Source organism: Petaurus breviceps, unplaced genomic scaffold (genome assembly GCF_028583685.1).
Source record: "Petaurus breviceps papuanus isolate PSGF00001 unplaced genomic scaffold, PetGlider_PUasm1.0 84, whole genome shotgun sequence".
In the NCBI taxonomy this organism is placed as follows: domain Eukaryota; kingdom Metazoa; phylum Chordata; class Mammalia; order Diprotodontia; family Petauridae; genus Petaurus; species Petaurus breviceps.
Window position 1 is genome coordinate 3,246,036 of NW_027186645.1, and position 22,365 is coordinate 3,268,400.

Consider the following 22,365-nt stretch of genomic DNA (forward strand, 5'->3'; position numbering starts at 1 on the left):
TTGTGAACTTCTGAGTTAGACCATCAATCCGTATACATTTGAACAGTCATTGAAGATGGCTCATGAACTAGGATTAAGTAAGGAGAACATATTGGATTGTGTTTTGGAAACTACATAATAAACTCAGTAATCTGACTCTTTGACTGACACACACCTCCCTTTTTATGACCAACATTCTCTGGGTGATTCTATCTAGCTCTAAATCATGGAATATGAAGGTCTCTGAACAATCAAAACTACGGATGACTCTAAGTGCAAAGACACATACTATATAAGTAGGTTGGAACACATAATGATTTGCTCACAATAGGTGGTGCAGAAGACATCATTTGGGGAATGCATACTTAAAAAAGGAGTGGGCTGGTCATGTAAAGAAAGGGAGGGATAAGAATTAGACAGTCTGAATACTTCATTGGTACTCATGAGGTGGAAAAAAAACATTTTAAAAGGAAAGGTAGCTCTTTTATGGCTAGTTTAGGGAAGGAGATGGAGAAAATTAGGACATATGGATGGCATGTGATGGCCACCGGTGTAAGGAGGCCACTCATTCATTAAAGTATCAAAGTGAAAAAACCCAGGAAGCTAAACCTTAAGTTCTTCTGTAAATAAAGCTAGAGGGAAAAAATAGAATGGCCCCAAATTAGTAGCAGTTTCATCATATATATTGTTTAGAAATGGTTATTAAAAAGTAACTTGAATCACCAAATTATGTTTTTGTGATGCAACAACTAAGGCCAAACTCATCCTTTGGCATTCTGAATAGTTTAGATAGATTTTATCAGAAAGTTATTGTGTTCCTTCTCAATCCCCACCCCCCCACCCCCCATTAATTTATTGCAAACAATGTCTGTGAGGGTACAGTGACCTTGCCATTTCTTTTCACATGTTGGTACTTAAGTGAAACTTTGTTTTTCTGTGATATGGTCACTCTCTTCTCTATACAGATGGCAACCTTTTCATGTCTTCTTATTCTTTACAGAGCTCTGACTGGAATTAAGAAGATCTGAGCTAGAGGCAGCTAGGCGGTGCAGTGAGTAAGAGCGCTGGCCGGGAGTCGGGAGGACCTGGGATTGGTTCTGGCCTCAGATACTTAACACCCACACAAAATAACTGGCAGTGTAACCTTGGGGAAGTTACTTAACCCCAAATACTTTAAAAAATAAAATAAGGTCTGAGCTCAAACCTGACCCCAGACTCTAGCTAGCTTTGTGACCCAGAACAAGTCACTTCTCTCAGTTGCAGTTTCCTCATTTGTAAAATAGAATAACAGCACCCACCTCTCGAGGTTCTTTTGAGGTTCAAATGACAATATATCTGAAGCACTTTGAAAACCTTGAAATGCTATATAAGTGATGATGATGATGTCTTCCCATAAATCCTCTATCAAAGATCTGATACAATGGAGGACCTTTTCTTGTTTTTGCTTCCCTGAATAGAATGCCATATTCTGGAATCAAAGACTGTTTCATTATTGACTCTGTATCACTTATGCCTAGCACAGGGTCTAGTACAAACAACAACAATTTATATAGCACTTTAAGGTTTGCAAAGAACTTTAGAAAGCATTTTCCTGCTTCCAGGTCCAGTGGTCTATCCACTATATTACCTATCACTTTATAAATACTTATTGGTCAATTTTTTTTGGTAAGCTCCTCATTAGATTGTATGCTTTTCCATTAGACCATAAAAGCTCCTTGAGGGCAGGGACTATTTTTTGCATCTTTTGTATTCCTAGTGCTTAGCACAGTACCTGACACATAGTAGGCACTTAAACATTTATTGATTGATAGGTACTAATGTGCTAATTTAAAAATGTACTCAGGCTATTCTGTTGTATCTCATTCTTGATCAGTCCATCTATCTTTCAGGTCATATATGGTCACGATAAGGTGTCTTAGGACATTTTTTTTTGACACATATCTTAGGGAAATTCAATATCTCTTGTTTTGGAATGAGGTAAGTAACCCAAACAATAGTTTAAAGGAAAATCTTTAGCCTTTTATAATTATTTATTTCTAGAACAATTAATAGATACTCTAATGTTGTTTTTCATCACTTTTCTGAAAGATTAGAGTGGTTTTTTTCTTGAGTCTAATCTGGCTAATCTTGAGTTTGTAAAACTATTCTATTCCCTTCCTCCACCCCAAGTCTTTCTCTTCAAATGAGATTAAAATAAAATGATCATTCTTTCATCATGTGTCTTCCTAACTAATTTGATGCAGTTAGTCAACCACAGGGCTGAGTAAGATATTCTATCCTCCTCTATTCTTTGGCATTCAAGAGGATATAAAGACATTATGTGCCTGCCTGGCTGATGCAGGCTCAGAGTAGAAGCAGTTTCTTGACAGGCTGTACCCCTATCATGCAGACTGAAACACAAGTTCTTCCCAATTCTTGATCCCAGTTCTCTTCATTGAACATAGGGAGCCCTTCTCCTTCCCTTCTATAGGACAACAACGGGCTGGGATTCCCACAGAGAAGGCACCGATACGACTATATTGCTAGGTTTCTTTCTATTGCAACCATCCTGGGTGGAATGATGATGATGATGATGACAACGAGCACTTAAATAAGCTTTTTAAGGTTTATAATACACTTTACATATATGGATGATCTGTCTTTCTCTGGCCCTGGTTTCTCAGCATACTGGTGGTTCTAGGCAATTGGAATGAGGAATCTTCTCAATTTAGCTCTCTTTCCCAACAAGTCCAACATGCAGATGTTCTTTTGGTTAACATGGCCATTGTTCACTTATTGTCTCCCATTGTCTTCTTTCTCTCACTTGACTTTTTAAAACCCTCCAAAGAAATGTAAATATAAAATGCAAGTGATGCTACATAGCCCAAGGCAGTTCAAATTAATAGCTTTCTTTAAGATCCAAAATTGGAAGAGAGTCATAAAATATTGGAAGTACATTCAGTGAGTTCAGAGGTGAGTTATCTAGTCTAACCCTTCATTCAGAGAAAATGAGGTCAACTAGCTTGACCAAGATGGCAGCTTTCTTGACTAACAGGTTTCAAAAAGAACTAGATTTGAGTCCTGGCTATGACATTTATTAACTGGGTGAACCTAGGCAAGTCACAGTTTCTCTCCACATCAGTTTCATCATCTGTAAAATGGGATCCTTGTACTACCCTCCCTCAAAGGCTTGTGAGGAACATGCTTTGTAATCTATTAGGTGTTACTGAAATGTGAAAGGTTGTTATTGCCTTTCCTGCTCTACCACACCACCCCTTTCTATTAATGCTATGCTGCTTGTGACACTCCTTCCTGACGAAAGGCTAAGGCATTAAGAACCTGACTGCACAGTAGGTGGTCACTTTTTGTAGCATATCAGTTTTTTCAAATTAACTGTGTAGCACATCAAATGAGGCAATATCTGTAAAGTGCTCAGCACAGTGCCTGGCACATAGTAAAGGCTTAATAAATACTTATTTATTTCCCTTCCCATGGATAATTTGGGAGACATCTGTAGCTCTGTGGTACAGATTATAGTGGCAATTCATAGCTTTCTTCAATGGTGACCATCAGTCGCAACTACAGCTGCTGACATCTCTGAAACCTCTCTTACATCCTCTCTCCATTTATATGGGCATATATCCAGATAGATCCTACACACACACACACACACACACACACACACACACACACACACACACACACAAAATTTATATCCTTGTTGTTGTTTAGTCATGTCCAACTCTATGTGACAAAAGTCCATAGGGTTTTCTTGGCAAATATATTGGAGTGGTTTGCCATTTCCTTGTCCAGTGTGTCCCCATTTTATGGATGAGGAACAGAGGCAAATAGGGGTTAAGTGACTTTCCCAGAGTCACACAGCTAGTAAGTGTCTGAGACTGAATTTGAACTCAGATCTTCCCGATTCCAATCCCACTGTACCACCTAGCTGACCCTCAGTGTATATCCTACACATGTATAAAATGTAAATCCTACATATACATTTATGAGTAAATTATAGTATAGTCTAGAGAGTAAATTATAACTATATAATTTATAGATGTATCCTATATCCTTACAGACTAACTAGAGAAAGGAGGAGAGGCCAGGACAATGGTTTGCCAGATCTAGCACTTTTCCAATATTAGCTTCTGGACTTCATGCTCTAACACCTCCTTTGGTACAATATGACGTGTACCACATTTACATTATTTTAACATAATCCATGAAACCACAGGCTTGTCTATAATCACTGTCTAAAGGGGGTTAGGTATCAGAAATACTGTAAGGGCTCTGTTATGTACAATCATACCTCTAGCACAGGTTAGTAATATGGTCCTTGAGGACAGTCCAAAGCAGATGGAATGTGTAATTAAGAAGCATGCAAATCAGCTGTTACATACCTCCCAGTCCCGGGGGCAACAGGAGTGTCCCACATTTCTGGGTTCACTTGGATATGCAAAGGATAAAGGTCAGACAGGGTTATGCTTGATGGGGATTCTAAACATAGTTCAGGTCTCTGCCAGGAGATCAAAGAACTTCCCAGGCTGTCCTGCTGACAGGGGAACAGCCCTGGAATCTTTTATATCTAGACTAGGGCATCCTTAGCCGCCTCTCATATTGTCAGCAGCTGGGTGGTATAATGAATAGCTAGATAGATTAGGAGATAGGAAAATGAGTTCAACCCCTAGCTCAGAAACTTACTAGCCTATTGGGCAAGCCACTTAACTGCTCTCAGACTCAGTTTCCTCATCTATAAAATGGAAATATAATAGTACTTCCAGTGTTTTTGGGAGGATCAGATGAAGTCACATTTGTAAGGTACTGGTTATTATGATTTAAATCAGTGCTCTGAGAGGTCACTTTCTATGACATCTTCCTAAAGGATGCTGATAACAGATGTATATATAACTAAGATATCACCAATATTTATCTATTCGTGTGTTATGGAGAGAATCCTTAAATTTCCCTCACCCTTACCTTTGCCTCTGCCCTGCCTCCCCTCTTCTTCCCTCTCTTTTCCTCCCTTCCCCTTTTTCTTTCTTCCTCCCTCCCCCTTTCTTTTTCTTTCATTATCTTTTTTCTTGTCTTTCTTTAAAGAGATATAGATGGACCTATGTATAATAGATAAATACAGATAAGACATCTATTTCTTTCCATATTTGTACACACACACTGCAAAAGTATTTCACTAGTTAAATTCAGGTTCATCTTATTTGAACAGATGGCAGGCCTGTATCCCATGGGCCATATCATAAAGTTTTGTGAATATTTTGCACACTGAGCAACTTAGAATCCAAATTGAGTCCTTGTATACACAATCTTCAGACTTCCACTTATATTCTTTCCACTTGGCCTAGGCACACGGCCCACATTTTTGGTTTAAAAGATAATATACTCTGACCAACCCTGGGAGTTGGATTAGCATTTATTTCTTTTTTTTATTTCTCAAATAAATCAGTCAAAATTGACTCAGTCCCTGATTTGTCCCTTAGAATTATGCTAAGCAAAACTGTGCTAAGAAAAAATGATTGAAGTTGCTCTTCAAGGAACTTACACTCTAGCTGGGAAGAGAGCAAGCATACAAAGAAAACTGAGAATGTAAAGTGAGATTTAGTAAGTATTAAATGACTAAAGGTGAAGTCTGCTTTCAAGCAGTTTACAGTTTAGTTCAGAGAGTGAAAACAGAATACAAGATCAGCTATACAAGTGAAATAAATGGTGCAGTAATTCAGAGGAAAGAGATTGTTTTGGTCTGGAGTGTCTCAGAAGGCTTCAGAGAGGTAAAACTTTGGCTGGAACTTGAAGAATGTATAGAATTCAGATAAATGGAGTAAGGAATAAACTAAATGTCACCTGCTATATGAAACTAAGTTTGCATCTTTCATATGTTCTTATCATGGATTATTATATTATTTATTTCTTAAATTGTAATAAATCCTTTGCATTATAGTATGTGTGTTTCATATCTGTATACTAGATTATAAACTCTAGAATGGCAGGGGAACCTTAGTTTACCTAATCTCCTCCCAACCCTCTAGTCTCATGCAATGTCATGCACAAAGCAAATGCTTAATAAAAATGGGCTGAATTGAACTGGTTTAAAGGCTAAGTAATCTGATCATATTTAGAGTGATAGCAGTATGGGCTAAAGGTATAAAAGTTTATACTTTCATTCAAAATTCCTTTTAACATTTTTAATTTGTATGTTTCATATAGTTTCCAATAAATTCCAAAAAATAAATCCAATAATAAAAAAATGAATTCCTGGAAGATTATTTTTTGTTTAGAGAAACCTAGAGTCCCAACCCCTTAGGGGATAGGATTCTTATAAATTTCCATATGTGGCCTGACTGAAAGAATTGCATGACACAAGTACAGTGACTGAAAGGGAAATTTGTGCACTTCTGCAATCTAAAGTATGAGTAGTAAATCAAAAGTTTAATCTTTTACTCTTGAGAATATCCACTTCAAAATCACTGTTGCCTTTTCTCAATTTAGAGATGTTTACTTGAAATAATCTACAAGTATAGTTAACCATTTTCCTTTGGAAGATAAATTGTATGAAGGCAGAGTTGATTTTTTTAACTTTGGTAAGTTTAGTTTTTGAATGACAGAAAAGTTATATTGACTTCATTTTCATGTACCTATGTTTTTTTCTGAATAATGTCACATCATTTTACTGTTAAAGCAAGATGGAATGACATGCCATTTAATTACCTGATTCTCTGATACTTGTAGCTGTTTGGTCAGATTATTGATCATCGACTCAGTTTCCTCAGCTTTCTTGATAGCATCCCCTGAAAGGTCTAGGGAACCATTACAGCTTGGACCTCCACAAATCCTGTGCCCGCCAGCATCTTTGCACAGAGCTCCCCCACAGGGTGCAAGATCACATGACAAGTTACCTGGCATTCCACATACCTAAAAAGAGAATTTGTTGTCAGGAAGCTCCTTATTTCAACTGCAAAAGCTCAGAAATATGATGCTGAAACAGGGCATATTAAACATTCCATTTAATGAAATTATGAATGAGCACTGTAATTGCTAATATTTGCCTGAAAGCAATCACTGTACATGGTCTGATGTCCCAAATTTTATTGCACCTAATCATCTTTAAATTTTTATGACCATATTTTTAAGAGCATTACATCAACTAATGTATTCTCTATTTCTAGCGTAAAAAACAAAAGCATTAACTAGGGTAAGACATAGTTAAAATTTTCAGGGCTACCAAATTTTACAGTAATACATTCTAGTGTAAGTGTTGAAAAAATACCCATGATGTTTCAGAAACAATAACAGACCAAGAGATTAATAGGTACTATCTCTATCATTTGGATTTTGAAAATGTTGCCTGAGGAAAGCCCCGTCCCCCTTTTTGGATTTTGGGGGTCAGTCTAGCCTAGACTGAAAGGCCACATTCAAGGATCTGATCCCGTAAGTTTCAATCTGCTCCATTTCTGATTTGGCTTGGTTTGTCCCTCCTTTGGGCAGCCTGTTGTTTCCATACTCCTAGGGAGTGATGGAGAGAATAATAATATTGGTGTTGGACTTTGGGTGATTGCCCAATGGGCTTAGCCCACTGCAGTTCAGAACTCCAGAGCTCAAGCAAACCATCAGTCTTAACCTCTACAGTGGCAGGGATTACAGATGCATACCACTACACCCAGCTAGAGAGGCTTTCAAGAGAAAAAACAAAATGTGAGGGAAGAAAAACTGAAGAGATAATGAAATAGGAATCACAGGACAATTTTGACATGCAATGTTTTCAGTTTACCTTTTCATTCAATTTTTGGATATCTGGAGTCTGAATCTGTTTTAATTTTTCCAGTGAGAAGTCTGCTTTTGAGGTTAGTCCATCTATCATAGTAAGCAAATCATTCCTGGTATTTTCAGAATGTTTTATGATAAGCATTGTCTCATTAATTTTCTGTTCCGCAGATAATGACATTTGATAATATTTCTTGATCTTTGAGACATCTGTATTAAGGTAAATTATTGTGAAAAGATAGTTGAGAGAATAACATGTTCTCTATCAGCCACCTTGATCCCTCCCAGCAGCCGGTGCCTTTCTCTCAAATTATCTTTTTTTTTTTTTGCTTTTTGGAGGGCAATTGGGGGTTGAGTGACTTGCCCAAGGTCACATGGCTAGCTTTTGTGTTAAGTGTCTGAGGCCAAATTTGAACTCAGGTCCTCCTGACTCCAGGGCCGGTGCTCTACTCACTGAGCCACCTAGCGGCCCCCCTCTCAAATTATCTTGAGTCTATTTTGCATGTACCTATATAAGTTGTTCCTCCCTTACCATACACACCTTCCTACATTGGAAGCTTCTAGAGGGCAGGGCCTCTTTCATTTTTGCTTTTGTATCCCAGCACCTGGAATAGCTCCAGGCATACAAAGGATCACATCCTATTGGTTTAGAGCTGGAAGAAATCTTAGCGGTCATTTGGTCAAATTCTTTCATTTTACAGATGAGAAAACCTAGCCCCAGACAGGTTAAGTAACTTTAACCTTTAGCCAACGTCACAGAGCAGTAATAGTAATGGGCAGAGGTAAGATATGAACTAGGGTCTGTGATTCTATGTTTAGTATTCTTTCCTTGTGCCACATCTTAAGAAATGTTTGTTGGTTGATTAATTGAAGACAATAGTCCCATGTTTTGTTTACTTTCTTCTTCAAGCCCCTTGCACCCCCCAACATAGGTTCTTTCATTCTCTTTGAATTTATATTTCAGGCTGTAGGACTATAGACTGTCCACTTATTCAGAGTAGGTTTGTCCAGCAGTATGATGGACCTTATAGGAAAATATATGAAAGAAAGAAAGAAAGCACTCTGGCCATGTTCTCTTGCTCCCTGAAACACATACAAGGCTGTTCTCTATTACATCTGCACCGCTTATTTATTGATTGGTTGAATACTCTTCAGAGATACACATTTCTGCTTTTATCTGAGTTTATCTTTTTGATCTATGCCATGTGCCATAGTTTAATTTTTGCATATTCTTTTTCCTGCTATGAAAAAATTTCTGAGAAAGGCTTCTTACCCCTCCCACCTCCATTAAAAACCTATGAAATAAATATATCTGAGTGAAGAGAAGGACGTCCACCTTTTTGTGCCCTTGTCTACCATGTTTCCTCATCCTTGGCAATCCAGGAATTCCTGGTATGCAAATGTAACTATTGCTATGATTTCTTCCTTTGTTAGATCCTATTATTTTGACTGTGACAGTAGCAGATATTACAATTCAGTCAATTTGGATCCCAAAAGCATTTGGGTCCCAAGGAATTTTGAAGTTTCTTATTTCTCTTAAATAATGAATAATGATATAATTATATCACAAATAACCAAATAATTATGTAAAATGAGAGGCAATGTGGTATAGTGGGTAGTGAGATGACCCCAAGAAAACCTAGGTTTAAATCTTACCTTTGATCATAATTAAGCTCTCATTGACCTCATAATTCTTTAAAGCTCTAAGTTGTAGATACTGTAATAATTTATCTTGGTGGGAAGAGTCCCTCACTTGGAGTTCACTGTATTGATGGATTCACATGTTCAGTGTGACTTTTATAGGTGTGAGCATGCAATATGTATCCATGTATGTTTTTATACATGCACATATGATTCATATATATAAATTATAAATAATTACATTTAATATAGCAATGCTCACACTCAGTAGGGTGGCCTAATGAAAAACCAAATGAACTTGGACAGAAAACAAAAGGGTTTGGGTTCCTGACTTTGTTGCTTATTAACTGTATGATCTTGCGTTAGACACAGCCTCTCTGATTCCTAGTCCTTAATAAAATAAGGATAATATTTGTACTATCTGACTCACAGGATTTTTGTAAGGTTCAAATGAGATCACGCAAATGAAAAGGGAAAAGTACCTTGTAACCATAAACTTTTCCCTTAAATATACACTGGTACAAAAAAGGAGTAGACTTCTGATTCAGTTTGTAGAGGTGAGGAAAAACTCTCTATGAAGATGGGTTAGTACTTTCTTTGCTGTTCGCAATCTTAGAGAGTTTCCTGGAGAAACTGGGAGGTCTAAACTTGTCTAAAGTTACAAAACCAGTGTACATCAAAGGGATGATTTGAACCCTGGTTTTCCTGGTTTTGAGACCATTTCTCTTTATGTTATGCAGTTTTTAATGCACTATTATAAGTATTACTAATAATAGTTACCTAAGTTCTTATATAAGCTATAAATTATAATTCTAGGCTTTAGGAATTTGGGAATCCAAGAATTTTGTTCTCCCTACTTCAAACCTCTCTACAAGCAATTGAATCTTCCCAGTGTCTTATGAGAATTTTAATTATCTTTTTGTTTTTTGGTGAAAAATAAAACAGGGATCTTGCCATGCTCTCATACTCTCTCTTATCCAATGCTGATGGGAACTTAGCAATTAGTGTTAAGGAAGAGATAAGAATATGATTTGCAAGGATGAGAACATGGCTAAGAGCTGTTTCTGTTATTTCCCCAAGGCTGCCGTATGTCCACCCACTCTGGGGCTCTTCCTTGTCCCCAATCCCTTAGATACCACTTTAGTTAGCCTTTGGTGTATGATTAGGTTACACATTGTTGGCTGTAGTTCTTCATTTAAAGAAAGAAAGGTCTAGGATCCCAGAAATGTTTAAAAAGCTGAAACATTCATGTGCAAATAATACTTTTAAGGGGTGTGGTTTTGCTTTCTAAAGTGCTTAGTGCCCTAAGCAATAGCACCCTATAAGAAACTATGGAATGCAATGGATATTTCATCAGCTGCCATGCAGGGAAGTTCACCAGATGATTGAAATGCATTTGGTTCCTTACTCCTGATGCTGGAATTGCTGTCATGGGAGGCCAAGTGTACTGTTTTCTGCAGGTCTTGGAGGAGATCATCGACTTCTTTCCCAAAGTCTACCACAGTTCCATTCAGGTCTCGAAAGTCGTACACTCTATTTAGTCGTTGGGCTATCTGATCAACCTGTGTTCTAGAGAAGAATATCACATGTGTTTATTTTGATAATGATTCTTTACATTTGTATGGCTCCTTGCAGTTGTCAAAGCACTTTACGCATTCCCTCATCAAACTTGCGCTTCATTGATGTCTTGGGGAGAGGAGAGCTATAAAACAATTCTTGGGACCAAAGACTTAGAGCTGAGCCTAAGAAATGATCTAGTCCTGCCCTTTCATTGTACTGATGAGGAACCTGAGATCCAGAATAGTGAAGCCACATGCCCAAGGTCAGATAGTTTTTAAGTAGTAAGGATTCAAATCTAGTTCCTTAGAATGTAAATCCAGGGGTGCCTAGGTGGCAAAGTGAATAGAGCACCGGCCCCGGAGTCAGGAGGACCTGAGTTCAAATTTGGTCTCAGACACTTAACACTTACTAGCCATGTGACCTTGGGCAAGTCACTTAACCCCAATTGCCCACCCTTTCCCCTACACCTCCTTCCCTCCCTTCCCCCCTGCAAAAGAATATAAATCCAGCACTCTTCTTACTATGGGCCATTGCTCTTTCTGTCATCATCTCTATGTGTCTGTCTATTCACCTAATCCATCTAATGTATCTTTTTAATCTACCTAGCTACATGTCTGTCTGTCTGTCCATCAATGCATGTAAAAAGTATTGGGTCTTGTAAAAGTCTCAGTGCGAAAGTTTAAGACTGCATTAAGACTTTGGGGACTTGCTGTGTACAGATGCATCCTCTTAGTTAATATGAAATTTGTACAGATGGGTACAAAGGACCTTGGAACTAGAATGGGAAGCATCCTTGGAAGCCATCATTTTATAGATGAGGAACATGAAGCCCAGGCTGGTGAAGTGACTTGTCCAACATCTCTTGACTGGAAGCATTATATTTCTAGTTTGAAGACTTGGGTGCTAGAAACTCACTAGCTGTGTGACCTGGGGTAAGTCGCTTGACTTAGCTGGGCCTCAGTTTTCTCATTTTTAAAATGGGGATACTTTTAAAAACACAGAAACCATTTGTAAACAGTATGGCCTTTGTATAAATGTTTGCTTTTAGGATTGTATTACCTTGCTTTTTATTATTTAGGGACTGATACTTCAGTTGATGGATCATCCCAACCCTTTGTGCTTCATTCAGTCTCAGCAACCCACTAATTGAACAGATACAGAGCATGTATTAAAGACATACTGTGTGCTAACCAAGGGGGTGTACATTTGAACTACCACCAAACAAATGGCAGATTCAGAAACAAGAGGAAGTGAAACTCCCACCTATCAGCTTGGTTTCTTGGTAATAGCTATGGAGAAAGATTAACTAAAGACAGCTCTTGCTTTACATAAATGGACCTGGCTACAGACCCTGAATTTGTCTGAAGATGAGGGAAGCGAGGGAGGAAGGCAGGAAGGGGGCTAGAGTAGGAGGAAGAACACACTGAGCCAGGCAAACCAGACACGGACACAGACAGGAAAGGATTGGTGACAAGCCGGGGCAGGGCTGGACACATGATACCTGATACCAAGATACCATGACATGCAAAGAACAGATGTGCAGGGGCGGACATGTGGGCAGGTGGGCAAGGGGTGCTGGAGGTCATAAGTCAAGCCCAGTTGGATTGGCCTCAATTCTGCTTTCACTTGAAAGTTTTTTAAACATTTCTTTTTTGGTGGGGTGGGGAAGAGGGTTGGGACAAGAGGGCAGGAAGGGCCAAGCAGAGGGGCAGGAGCAGAGAGAGATTGCACAGTGCTGTTCTGTACAGTGAAGTTAACATAGATGTTTTTCTGGAATGCTGATTTCTTTCAGAATTCTTAAAGTAAAATTTGCATAATTTGAATTTACTTAGAGCAAGAACTATCTGTGCTAATGATAAAGAAAATTCACATCTATGCAGTGCTTTTTAGGTCACAAAATGTTTTCCTCACTATAAATGTGTTAGTTAATGAGAGTATTATAATATCAGTTTTGTAGATGAGAAAACTCAAGCTGAGAGAGACTTGCTCAGGGTCAGAGAGCTTGTACGTATCAGAGACAGGGTTTGAAACCACATGCTGTCCCTTTAAGGACCATACCACATTTTATCTTACTGCAAAGTTTTTGCAAAAGGAATATCCTTTGTCAGATTCTGTGTCCTCCTGACTTTTGGCTTAGAGAAATATTATTGTCATCCTGCATTTCTGCTTCCTAATCTGAGTCCAAGCCATTTCTTTTGGTCTCTGGAGGAATACTTTCCTTTCCTGATGGGAAATAGGTCCACTCCCTTGGATCCTAGTTAAAACTCCTTTCTTCTTCACTACTTACTGTAGGGCTCTTCTTGTAGAGTTTTGCCAGACCCTCTACTCTAGATGACTGAATAGCAGTTTGTCTTCCATTGCCATTTTTTTGTAGGAAGTGTTTTTTTCCCCCTCAGCCTCTTCTTCCCTCCCCCATTAGCTCAAAATAGCTCTGGGTTGTGTTTATCTTAGGCTGCTTTTTAGGGGATACACATAAATATACATTTAAATATAGGGCATTTATGTATAGGTCAGTTACAAATCTCTCTTCTACCCCCAGTTCCTATTGCCTTTCATTAAAATGTTTTCAAATGTTCACACTCACATTTTAATAGGAAATCTGTTTGGATCATCCTTTAATTTCTAATAACTTTTGGGAGAGGAGGATGTTTTGTTATAATAACACATTGTTTTGGTTGTGAAATTGAAGCCCCTTTAATCTTATATGTTGATACACTAGCTGGACAAATTTCAAGGGGAAACAATTTAGCAGTGTGGAAAGAAGACTGGAATTGGAATAAGAGAATCCTAATTTGGATCCTGGTTCTGACTGAGTCTGAGCCAGTTAACTTCTCTGGGCCTCTATTTCCTGATTTGTAAAATATAAATGTTTGGTTAAGGTTCTTTTCCATTTCTAAATCTTTTTTTAAAGCAATTGTGGTTAAGTAACTCACTCAAGATTACATGGCCAGGTGTTTCTGGGTGGGTGCTAAGTGTCTGAGCCCAGATTCGATCCTAAGTCATCCCAACTCTGGGGCTGGTACTTTTACTCACTGCACTACCTGGCCACTCTTCTATTTCTAAATCTTATGATGCTGAATTTCAAGTAACCTTAGTAATATATGGATTTGGGGCAAAACTGGAAAGTTTAGGAAGACTGAATAAACTTTATTGGAGTATGGTTATAGTAGCCCAAAGGCACAGTGAATGGCACATAGTAGGTGATTAATAAATGCTTGTTGATTTGCTCTTTATATTCAGTTAAATTCAGCAAGCATTCATTTCTTGCAAGCTATGTACAGGACAATATCCTAGGTTCTGGGCATATAAAGATGAAAAAAAAAAACACTTTACGTCCTTTCCCTTAAGGAGATTACAATCTAGAAAGGGGGATGCTATGTTTAAAAAAATAAACATGAGATGAAATATGATAAAACAAAAGCAGTGGTATAGACAGATATGATGATGAATGGGAAGAGGGAGAGTTCTGATAGTACATCTATTTTGTCAGACTCTCCATGGCAGTGGTTTATTTGGATGTCAACAAATTATATGAAAAAGGCCATCCTGCTATTTTTTATGGACAAGCTGAAGCAAAGTATCAAACTCAAATAGGAAAAAGGGACACTACACCACATATAAATAACCCCATTGGGGGCATATTAACTTAGAAAATCATATGTTTATATATTTCTTTTTCTCAAAATTTCATTAATACATCAGTACATTAAAATAAGGACAGCTAGGTGGTACAGTGCATAGAATACTGGGCCTGAAGTCAGAAAGGTCTCCCTGAGTTCAAATCCAGCCTCAGGCACTTATTAGCTGTGTGGGTCTGAACAAGTCACTTAATCCTGTTTGCCTCAGTTTCCTCATCTGTAAAATAATCTGGAGAAGGGAATGGCAAACTACTCCAGTATCTTTGTCCAGAAAGGAAGAGAAGCAAGCAAACGTGACGTCTGACTGGGTAATTTGGGCTGTTTACCTATCATCTGAAGTCAGTATATTTCCAAATTTGGTTAAAGTCATTCAGACTAAAAGCACAGTTGGAGTCCTGGTTAATAGTGAGTCTGGTTCTCTTATTTGAACACAGTCTTACCTAACAGAGTCATGATAATCCTTGACGTTTAAGAATTCCCCAGATGAGAAAACAGGATGTTTCAAAATCCTTTCTATTTCAGACATGCTATCTTCTAGGCGTTTGAAGTCTGCATCACAGCCAGGCAGGGTCTCTCTTTTATCTTCCAAGTTTGCAGCCAACCTAATTAACCCTTGTACAGCCTCAGAGAGGGAAGAAATCTTATTGTCCCATTGATCAAAGCACAAGTGACATCGAAGACAAGTGGGAAATTCCTGGGAATGACCCCGGGCACAACGATCACAGAATTGGCCCATAACACCTGTTCGGCACAGACAGGAACCAGTTTCCTGGTCACAGATAGACGTCTGTGTCCCTTCCTTATTACATTTACATTCTAGAGGTAGAGGGAGAGAGACATGAAACAGAAAGGGTTACTTTTTTTCTTAGCTTGGGAGAAAACTGAAAATAAAGTGATTCCTTGCCCAGGCTTTCACCCAACCCTCTTACTTTTTTTACTTCTTCATCCTTCCCTCTCTTCAGAATCCTGCCCCAAACTGTACAATAAATATTTTAAATAAGTTTAAACTTAGTAAATAGTGCAATGGCTATTACTATACAACATTTGTCTACTGGTTAAAATATGCAGAAATTGGCTAATATTTTAGATCTTGAAAAGATTACTTTGACAAGTTCTCAAGGAGGGCAACACGTCTTCTTAGTATGGCCAGGATTGGCCAGGAGGGTCAAGCCTGTGGTTTCTATTGGTCCTTTGCTATGAGTGCTTTGAACAAATTGTTTAGGTGTTCTAGTTCTAAGGCTTATCTCTGTGTCTATGACCCTACCAAGGTACCTTGTTTTAGTTAAGGCCCAGTCCTGGTTAGATAGGTTAGGCTGTTTAGGTCCCAAATATAAATACATAACATATAATACATACATACTGAATGAATAAGAAAAGAAACATAGGGCAAAGTTAATTTTTAATCACTTTCAGTAAAAGAAATAGAGTGATGTCATATAACACTTTTAAATATGTGTGTGCTTATATGCATGAAAGGCAGCATGGTCCAAGGGATAGAGTTCTGGGTCTAGAGTCAGGAAGACTTGAGTTCAGATTTGACCCCAGACACATACTGGCTGTATGACCTTGGGCAAGTCCCTTAACCTCCCTCTGCCTCAGTTTCCTCAACTATGAAATAAAAATTAAAAAAATAATAATAACAGCATGGAGTTGTTGTTATGAAGGCCAAATGAGATATTTGTAAAGCGCTTAACACTTGAACATAGTAGGTGTTTAATAAATGCTTGTTCCCTTTCCTCCCTCTTAAAGTCAAGGAAATTTTGGGTTCAAGGCCTCCTCCCAGCTCATATTGGCAGTGAGTGAATCATTTAACCTCTCAGTTCTCCAGGCAACTCTAAGCATATAAGTTGCTAAACTATTGCTGATATGCGTGAGTAGAGAGAGTTTCCTCACTGGGAATTTCTAATTACAAATGAAATCATTGGTGAACCCCCCTCCCCATATTTTTGCTTGTTCAGTCATATATACATATGTAGATAGATAGATAGATAGATGGATAGATAGATAGATAGATAGATAGATAGATAGATAGATAGATAGATAGATAGATAATATATATGACCTGCTAAAGCAGCAAGATATGACTTTTATTTTCTTCAATCCAGGGTACTTGCTAAATGGGCTAAAGAACTGAGGGGAAAAAATAACAACCACCAGATCTCCAGAAACTAATAGCCCTCCTTATCCCCTTCTCTACTATGTAGATATGTTTTGTTTCAGATGGTTGAAACTGGTACCTGGTTCTAAGCATGTTTTTTTATTCTGTGAAAGGCTCCATCTGTTGGATTAAATCTTATTTCTCATAAACAACCGAAGTTGACCATGTCCTTTACATTTCCTTGTGTCTTTTTGTTTGGGACATAAGGAATACAATAAGACAGCTCTGGGAGCCACATAGGAAAGAATGATCTTTCCTGCTACAGCAGGGCAGTGATCCCAACCTCCTCTCCCTATCCCCCCCGCATTTCATTGTCCAAGAGTTTTCTCTAACTGGAGAATTATTGTGAGGCATTCATGTTTTAGAACTATACTTTCAAAGGCAGAATTACTATGACTCTGGGTCTTCAAATCTACACCATCAGAACATGAGCCTATCCTGTTACACTTTCAATTAATATTTATTAAGTATCTACAATGTACTAGGCTCTATGTTAAGGACTGAGGATAAAAAAGACAGTCCCTGCCCTCAAGGAACTCATGATCTAGTGAGGAAGAAAACAAGCAAACAAATACTTACAAAGCAAACTATATACAGGATGAACAGGAAATAATTAATAGAGGGAAGGTACTAGAATTAAGGGTTGGGAAAGGTTTCCTGCAGAATCCTCTACTCATTAAACTGGTACTTAATATCCATTATTTCATTTGGTCCTTATAACAACCTAGTAATATAAATGAGACATCAGCCTCATTTTACAGATGAGGAAACAGGGTGAGAGAGGTTAAATAATTTGACCAGAGTTAGCGTTGCGTGAGGCAGGATGACAACTCAAACCTTCCTAACTCCAATTCCAGCACTCTAGCTGCTAAACTATGTATGTTGTGTCACTTTCTCCCTCGGAGTTACAGTAAGGATCAAGAAGTAATAAACGTAACTGAGTTTTTGGAGTAAAAATAATGGCAAATGCTAATGAGGACTGATAAACTAATTAGGCTCTCTAAGCAGATGCCATCTGTCCCATGCTTTCTGCTCTGATCCACAGGACTCCTCAGGACCCCCTAGGGGTCAGCATTATGTCAGTTTCAGCAGCTTGTGGCAAGTTCTGTTTTCTTACAATGACCCTCATCCTTAGTAGCTCCATTCAAGATGTGGCCCATTTTGTCAATTGAGTTTCTATTAGTCTTAGTTGTATCTCTAACCACAGTTATTCTCCTGTTGCTCAGGGCCACAGTTTTTTATTTTCTCCTCCATTGCCTTAGCATAAGAGATGAAAATCATTTTATGAGTACAATGAAAGTCTCTTGTCACTGAAATACAAGAGTTGCCACACCCTAAGGGACACCATAAACCAGATTTTCCAGATGTCCTAACAATTCCTGGGTTTTAAATGAGTATTTCCATTTAAAACCACGGGACTAGTTTACACACAGGGGGAGTTATTGAGAACCCAAAGCCATAAATAGAGTACGACTGGGAAACACTTGCATTGAGTTCATTGGAAGACACATGAGAACATTCTCATGATATGCAGAAAAAGCCTCACTAGGTCCCTTGATTGCCAAAATGACATGTGTCATTGATAGCCTTATCAAGTGGTTAATTCTTTATCTTCTTTAGATTCTGGATTAGCTTCATTAGGGAGTTGACTAAGAAAAACCTATCTCCTGTACTAGAGCCAGGATGGAAATATGACAGTTCAAGGACACAGAGACTTGGGAGCTTTTCTACCCTTATGATGGCCCCTGATTCTCTTCCCAGAGAACCCCTTCCCTCCTAACTCACAGTGAGGTCAACTTTCATTCTTGGTTTATCCTTAAAACAACAGGAAATCAATGCAGAGGCATATTTGCATTGCCCTCAAGGGTCTGGTCCATTGTGGTCAATCTATCTCCTTTCTGTCTCCTTTGAGAATTCAAACATTCTTAAAGTTATAGAAAGTTCTCAGAAGTAAGACTAAACCATGTGATGTTGTTAATTACGTCCACACTTAAAGCTACACATCAAATAGTCATATAAAACTGGATATCGTTTGAATGGTGTCCTCACCACGGCAAAGTTGTGGAAAATAAGGATATGTTTTTTAAAACAAAAAATAACTAAACACATAGTTCTTAGAGTAACAGCCAATACTTACCAATGCATTGCACTTGGGGATCTCCATAGTAATTTTCCTCACATTTGTTGCAATGTTTTCCACCATAGCCCAATTTACAAGGGCACTGGCCTGTAAACTGTAAAAACAGTTACGGGTGAGGAACTGAGTATGTTATGATCCAAGAAGAACTAATTCTAACAGAAACCATTTTCCCCTCTCCTGTGATTTAGCCTATACAGCTGTGTAAAGACAGAGGAGGGGTGGTTCCCATGGCTAAAGAGAGCAATAGAAAAGAAACAAGGAGAGGAGGAGGGGATGGACGTGCTCTGGCTTCCCCATCCACTGATATACCGTCTGCTCCCAGCTGCTCAGGGACAGGTGGTTCCCTACTGAGAGACATACATAGATGCAAATGAAAACAAAACAGATAAAGGGAAGTGGGCCAGATTCTTTTCTTATATAATTATGGGAGTTTCCCCATAAGGATAACAGAGTCCAAGGATCTGGTGGAACACTTAATGTCTCATTTGGTAGAATATTTTATATACTTAATTTGCAGTTTCTAGAAGTTGGCCTGGGGATATTTTATTTAAAGTGCAGCAGTTTTATATTTGCTACAAGGATTTTGCTTTGCCTTTTTTTCCCTTATTTTTTCCACTAGAAGGAAGTGGGAGGGAGAAAAAATAGATGTTTTTTTTTTAATTTAACAAATTAAAAAACTTAAATGCAGCAATTTTGTTTACAAATCCACACAAGATAAAGACAATAAATGGGGTTAGACATGGACTTTACTGGCACCAAATCGAATTCTTTACTTTGTTGCTGAATGTTGTGGAGGGAAATGAAAATCCTGTCTGTCTCTCTTTCACACACACACACACACATACACACAGACACAGACACAAACACACACAAGGAGGAAAAAGACATGATGGCAGGATCTTAGGATTAGATGGTACCTTAGTGGTCACCTAATCAAACTTCCTACCCAACATGAAAATTCTTTGGGGGGGGGGTCACTTCCTGACCAATGGACTTTGAACTATATTCTTGCCAATAATTTCAATAATTGGGTACAAGAAGGAAAACTGCAGGTCATGACTATGCAACAATCATTCTACCACAAGATTTCATCTGAGATAAAAAAAGAAGAAAGCTTGCATTACTAAAACATTTTCTGATAGCATTATAGGAACCTAAAGAATATTTTGAATTATTGAAAAAAGAATAAATTATGTTTAGAGTAGTTTTAGTATTAAGTATATGTCATTATATTCTTAGTCTATAAAGAAGACAGCTACTCAGTGTAGTGAATAGAAGGCTGGGTCTGAAGTCAGGAAGACCTGAGCTCAATTCCAGCCTCAGACACTTATAAACTATGTGACCTTGGGCAAATCGCTTAACTTTTTTTCTGCCTCCATTTCCTTATCCTTAAAATAGGGATACTAACAGCTACCTCCCAGGGTTATTGGGAAGATCAAATGAGACACAAATTATAAACTGCTCAGCACAGTGTCTGGCACTATATAAGTTTTTGTTATCATTATCCTTATTATTGTTGTTAGAATTATAATTTAAGATAATAGTCTGAAATTGACATTTTTGGTAACTACCAATTAATTGTTTTATATTTGCTGCCTTTCCATTTTCACTGCCACCATCCTCATTCAAGATTTTATTACCTATAACCTATACTATTTTAATAACCTAAATAGTTTCTCTTCCTCGATTATTTCTTCATTTTGACTGATTCTTTATACTTCTTCCAGATTAATCATTATATAAAACACAGCTATGATTATTATACTTCTACTATGAAACATCTTATGGGTCTCTGTTGGCTACCAAGTAAAATTAAAATACCTTAATTTGGTCCCTAGGACCTTTCATGCTTTTGTCTCTATTTACCTTTCCAGTTTTGTTTTCTTCTGTTCTCCTACATGTACCTTAAATTCTAGCCAGAATGGAACCTTTTCCCTGAAAATGGCCCTAACTTTATGCTTCTCCATCTTTGCTCACACTGTTCTATTTGATGGGAATGGTTTTCCTCACCATCTCCAGCTATCCAAATTCTACCCATCCTTCAAGGCCCAATTTAGAATGTTATCGCTTTCCTTAAACCTTCCTTGGTTCTCATATCCAAATGTGCTTTCTCCTTCTTCCAATTTTCCACAGACTTTTTATTTCTGTGGTGCTTGTCTTCCTTCTTTAATCTTCGATAAGAGAGACTGTAAGCTTCCAGATGGGAGGCATTGGGTTTTTCATGTCTTTGAAGACTCTTTCCCTGCTAGCATCCCACCCTACTGAGCATCCAGCCCAGTGCCTTGCCCAGTAAACAAGTGCTGAGTTGTTGAACCAGATAATTCAGTAAACTGGTACACCCCATTCCCCAACTAATTTAGCTAACATCATGCTTAGGAACCTCAGTTGAAACAACTTTCAAGTCATTGTAAAAAATTGTAGACATTGTAAAAGGAGATAAACTCATCCTTCCTTTCAGATCCTTGAATAAACAGGAAAAATAAAGTATGTTAGCTATGAGTCAGCTAGGTGATAATAGCATGTAGAGTGCTGGATTCAAGAAGACCTGAGTTCAAATCCATCCTTAGACACTAGCTGTGTGACCCTTACTAAGACACTTAACCTTTACTTGCTTCAGTTTTCTCATATATAAAGAATAATAATAATACCTTCCTCCCAAGGTTGCTGTGAATCTTAAATGAGATAATATTTATAAAGTGCTTTGCAAAACTTCAAATGCCATATTAGTGTTATTATTATAAGACCCAATAATATTACATTTCTTTAATTGATGGCATTTACATTAATTTATCTTCTTTTAAAAATAAAATTTAAAAATGTGTTATTTGTGAAATCAATTTTATGTTTGTTATTGAATAAAAATGTCCAGATTCTACAAATATGCTGTTCAATAAAACATTATAAAATCTGTTGTTTTTGGTGATGGTGATTCTATCATTAACACAAAGATGTGTGTGTGTGTGTGTGTGTGTATTAGTGTGTATCTCCTCCAAATAGCCATAATTTACCAGCTAAATTGAACAGTTTTTCTCCCAATGGCTGCATAAGCCTCAATTGTAATTAATATTGGCAAATAAAATAATCATCTGTTAGATTTCAAGCTTTTTGAGGGCAAAACTTCTCAATTTAAATAAACTTTGACTCTTCCCTTCTAGTTTTGCACACAGTAATTTTTTTGGGTATTCTTTCATTCAATTTTTTAAATATAACTACAGAATTAATTTGAAAAGTGTCCAAATAAACCACTGCCTTAAAATGTTTAGTGTGTATCTTCCTAAAATGAAATCTGTAGGGAATTAGGTCATACAACAAGTAGGTATATTGGTTAAAATGGCAATGTTAAGGCACTATTTATTCAATATTAAAAAAAAATTAAGAATATCAGACTTGGTGGCACTAATATGAGAAGAGATCATACCTTACAGGCAGCAATGCACCTGAAGTTCACTCCTGCAAGCTTTCATAAGTTTTGGCCCTTGAGTAAATATATAGCTGTT

General features: G+C 37.7%; 1 protein-coding gene and 1 long non-coding RNA gene across 2 annotated transcripts in view; one reads left to right on the forward strand and one right to left on the reverse strand.

Annotated features, from left to right (window-relative positions):
* The window catches only part of LOC138176259 (uncharacterized), a 64,365-nt gene that overhangs the window by 28,706 nt on the left and 13,294 nt on the right, over window positions 1–22,365 (forward strand). The gene's annotated exons all lie outside the window — the stretch shown is intronic.
* Window positions 1–22,365, reverse strand: part of LAMB4 (laminin subunit beta 4) — a 134,978-nt gene that overhangs the window by 27,516 nt on the left and 85,097 nt on the right. The window contains exons 26-30 of the mRNA XM_069107008.1: window positions 18,866–18,962; window positions 15,011–15,386; window positions 10,781–10,941; window positions 7,739–7,941; window positions 6,679–6,882 (exon numbers count right to left, since the gene is read on the reverse strand). Coding sequence (XP_068963109.1) covers window positions 6,679–6,882; window positions 7,739–7,941; window positions 10,781–10,941; window positions 15,011–15,386; window positions 18,866–18,962 — 1,041 coding nt within the window. The remainder of the gene's footprint in view (window positions 1–6,678; window positions 6,883–7,738; window positions 7,942–10,780; window positions 10,942–15,010; window positions 15,387–18,865; window positions 18,963–22,365) is intronic.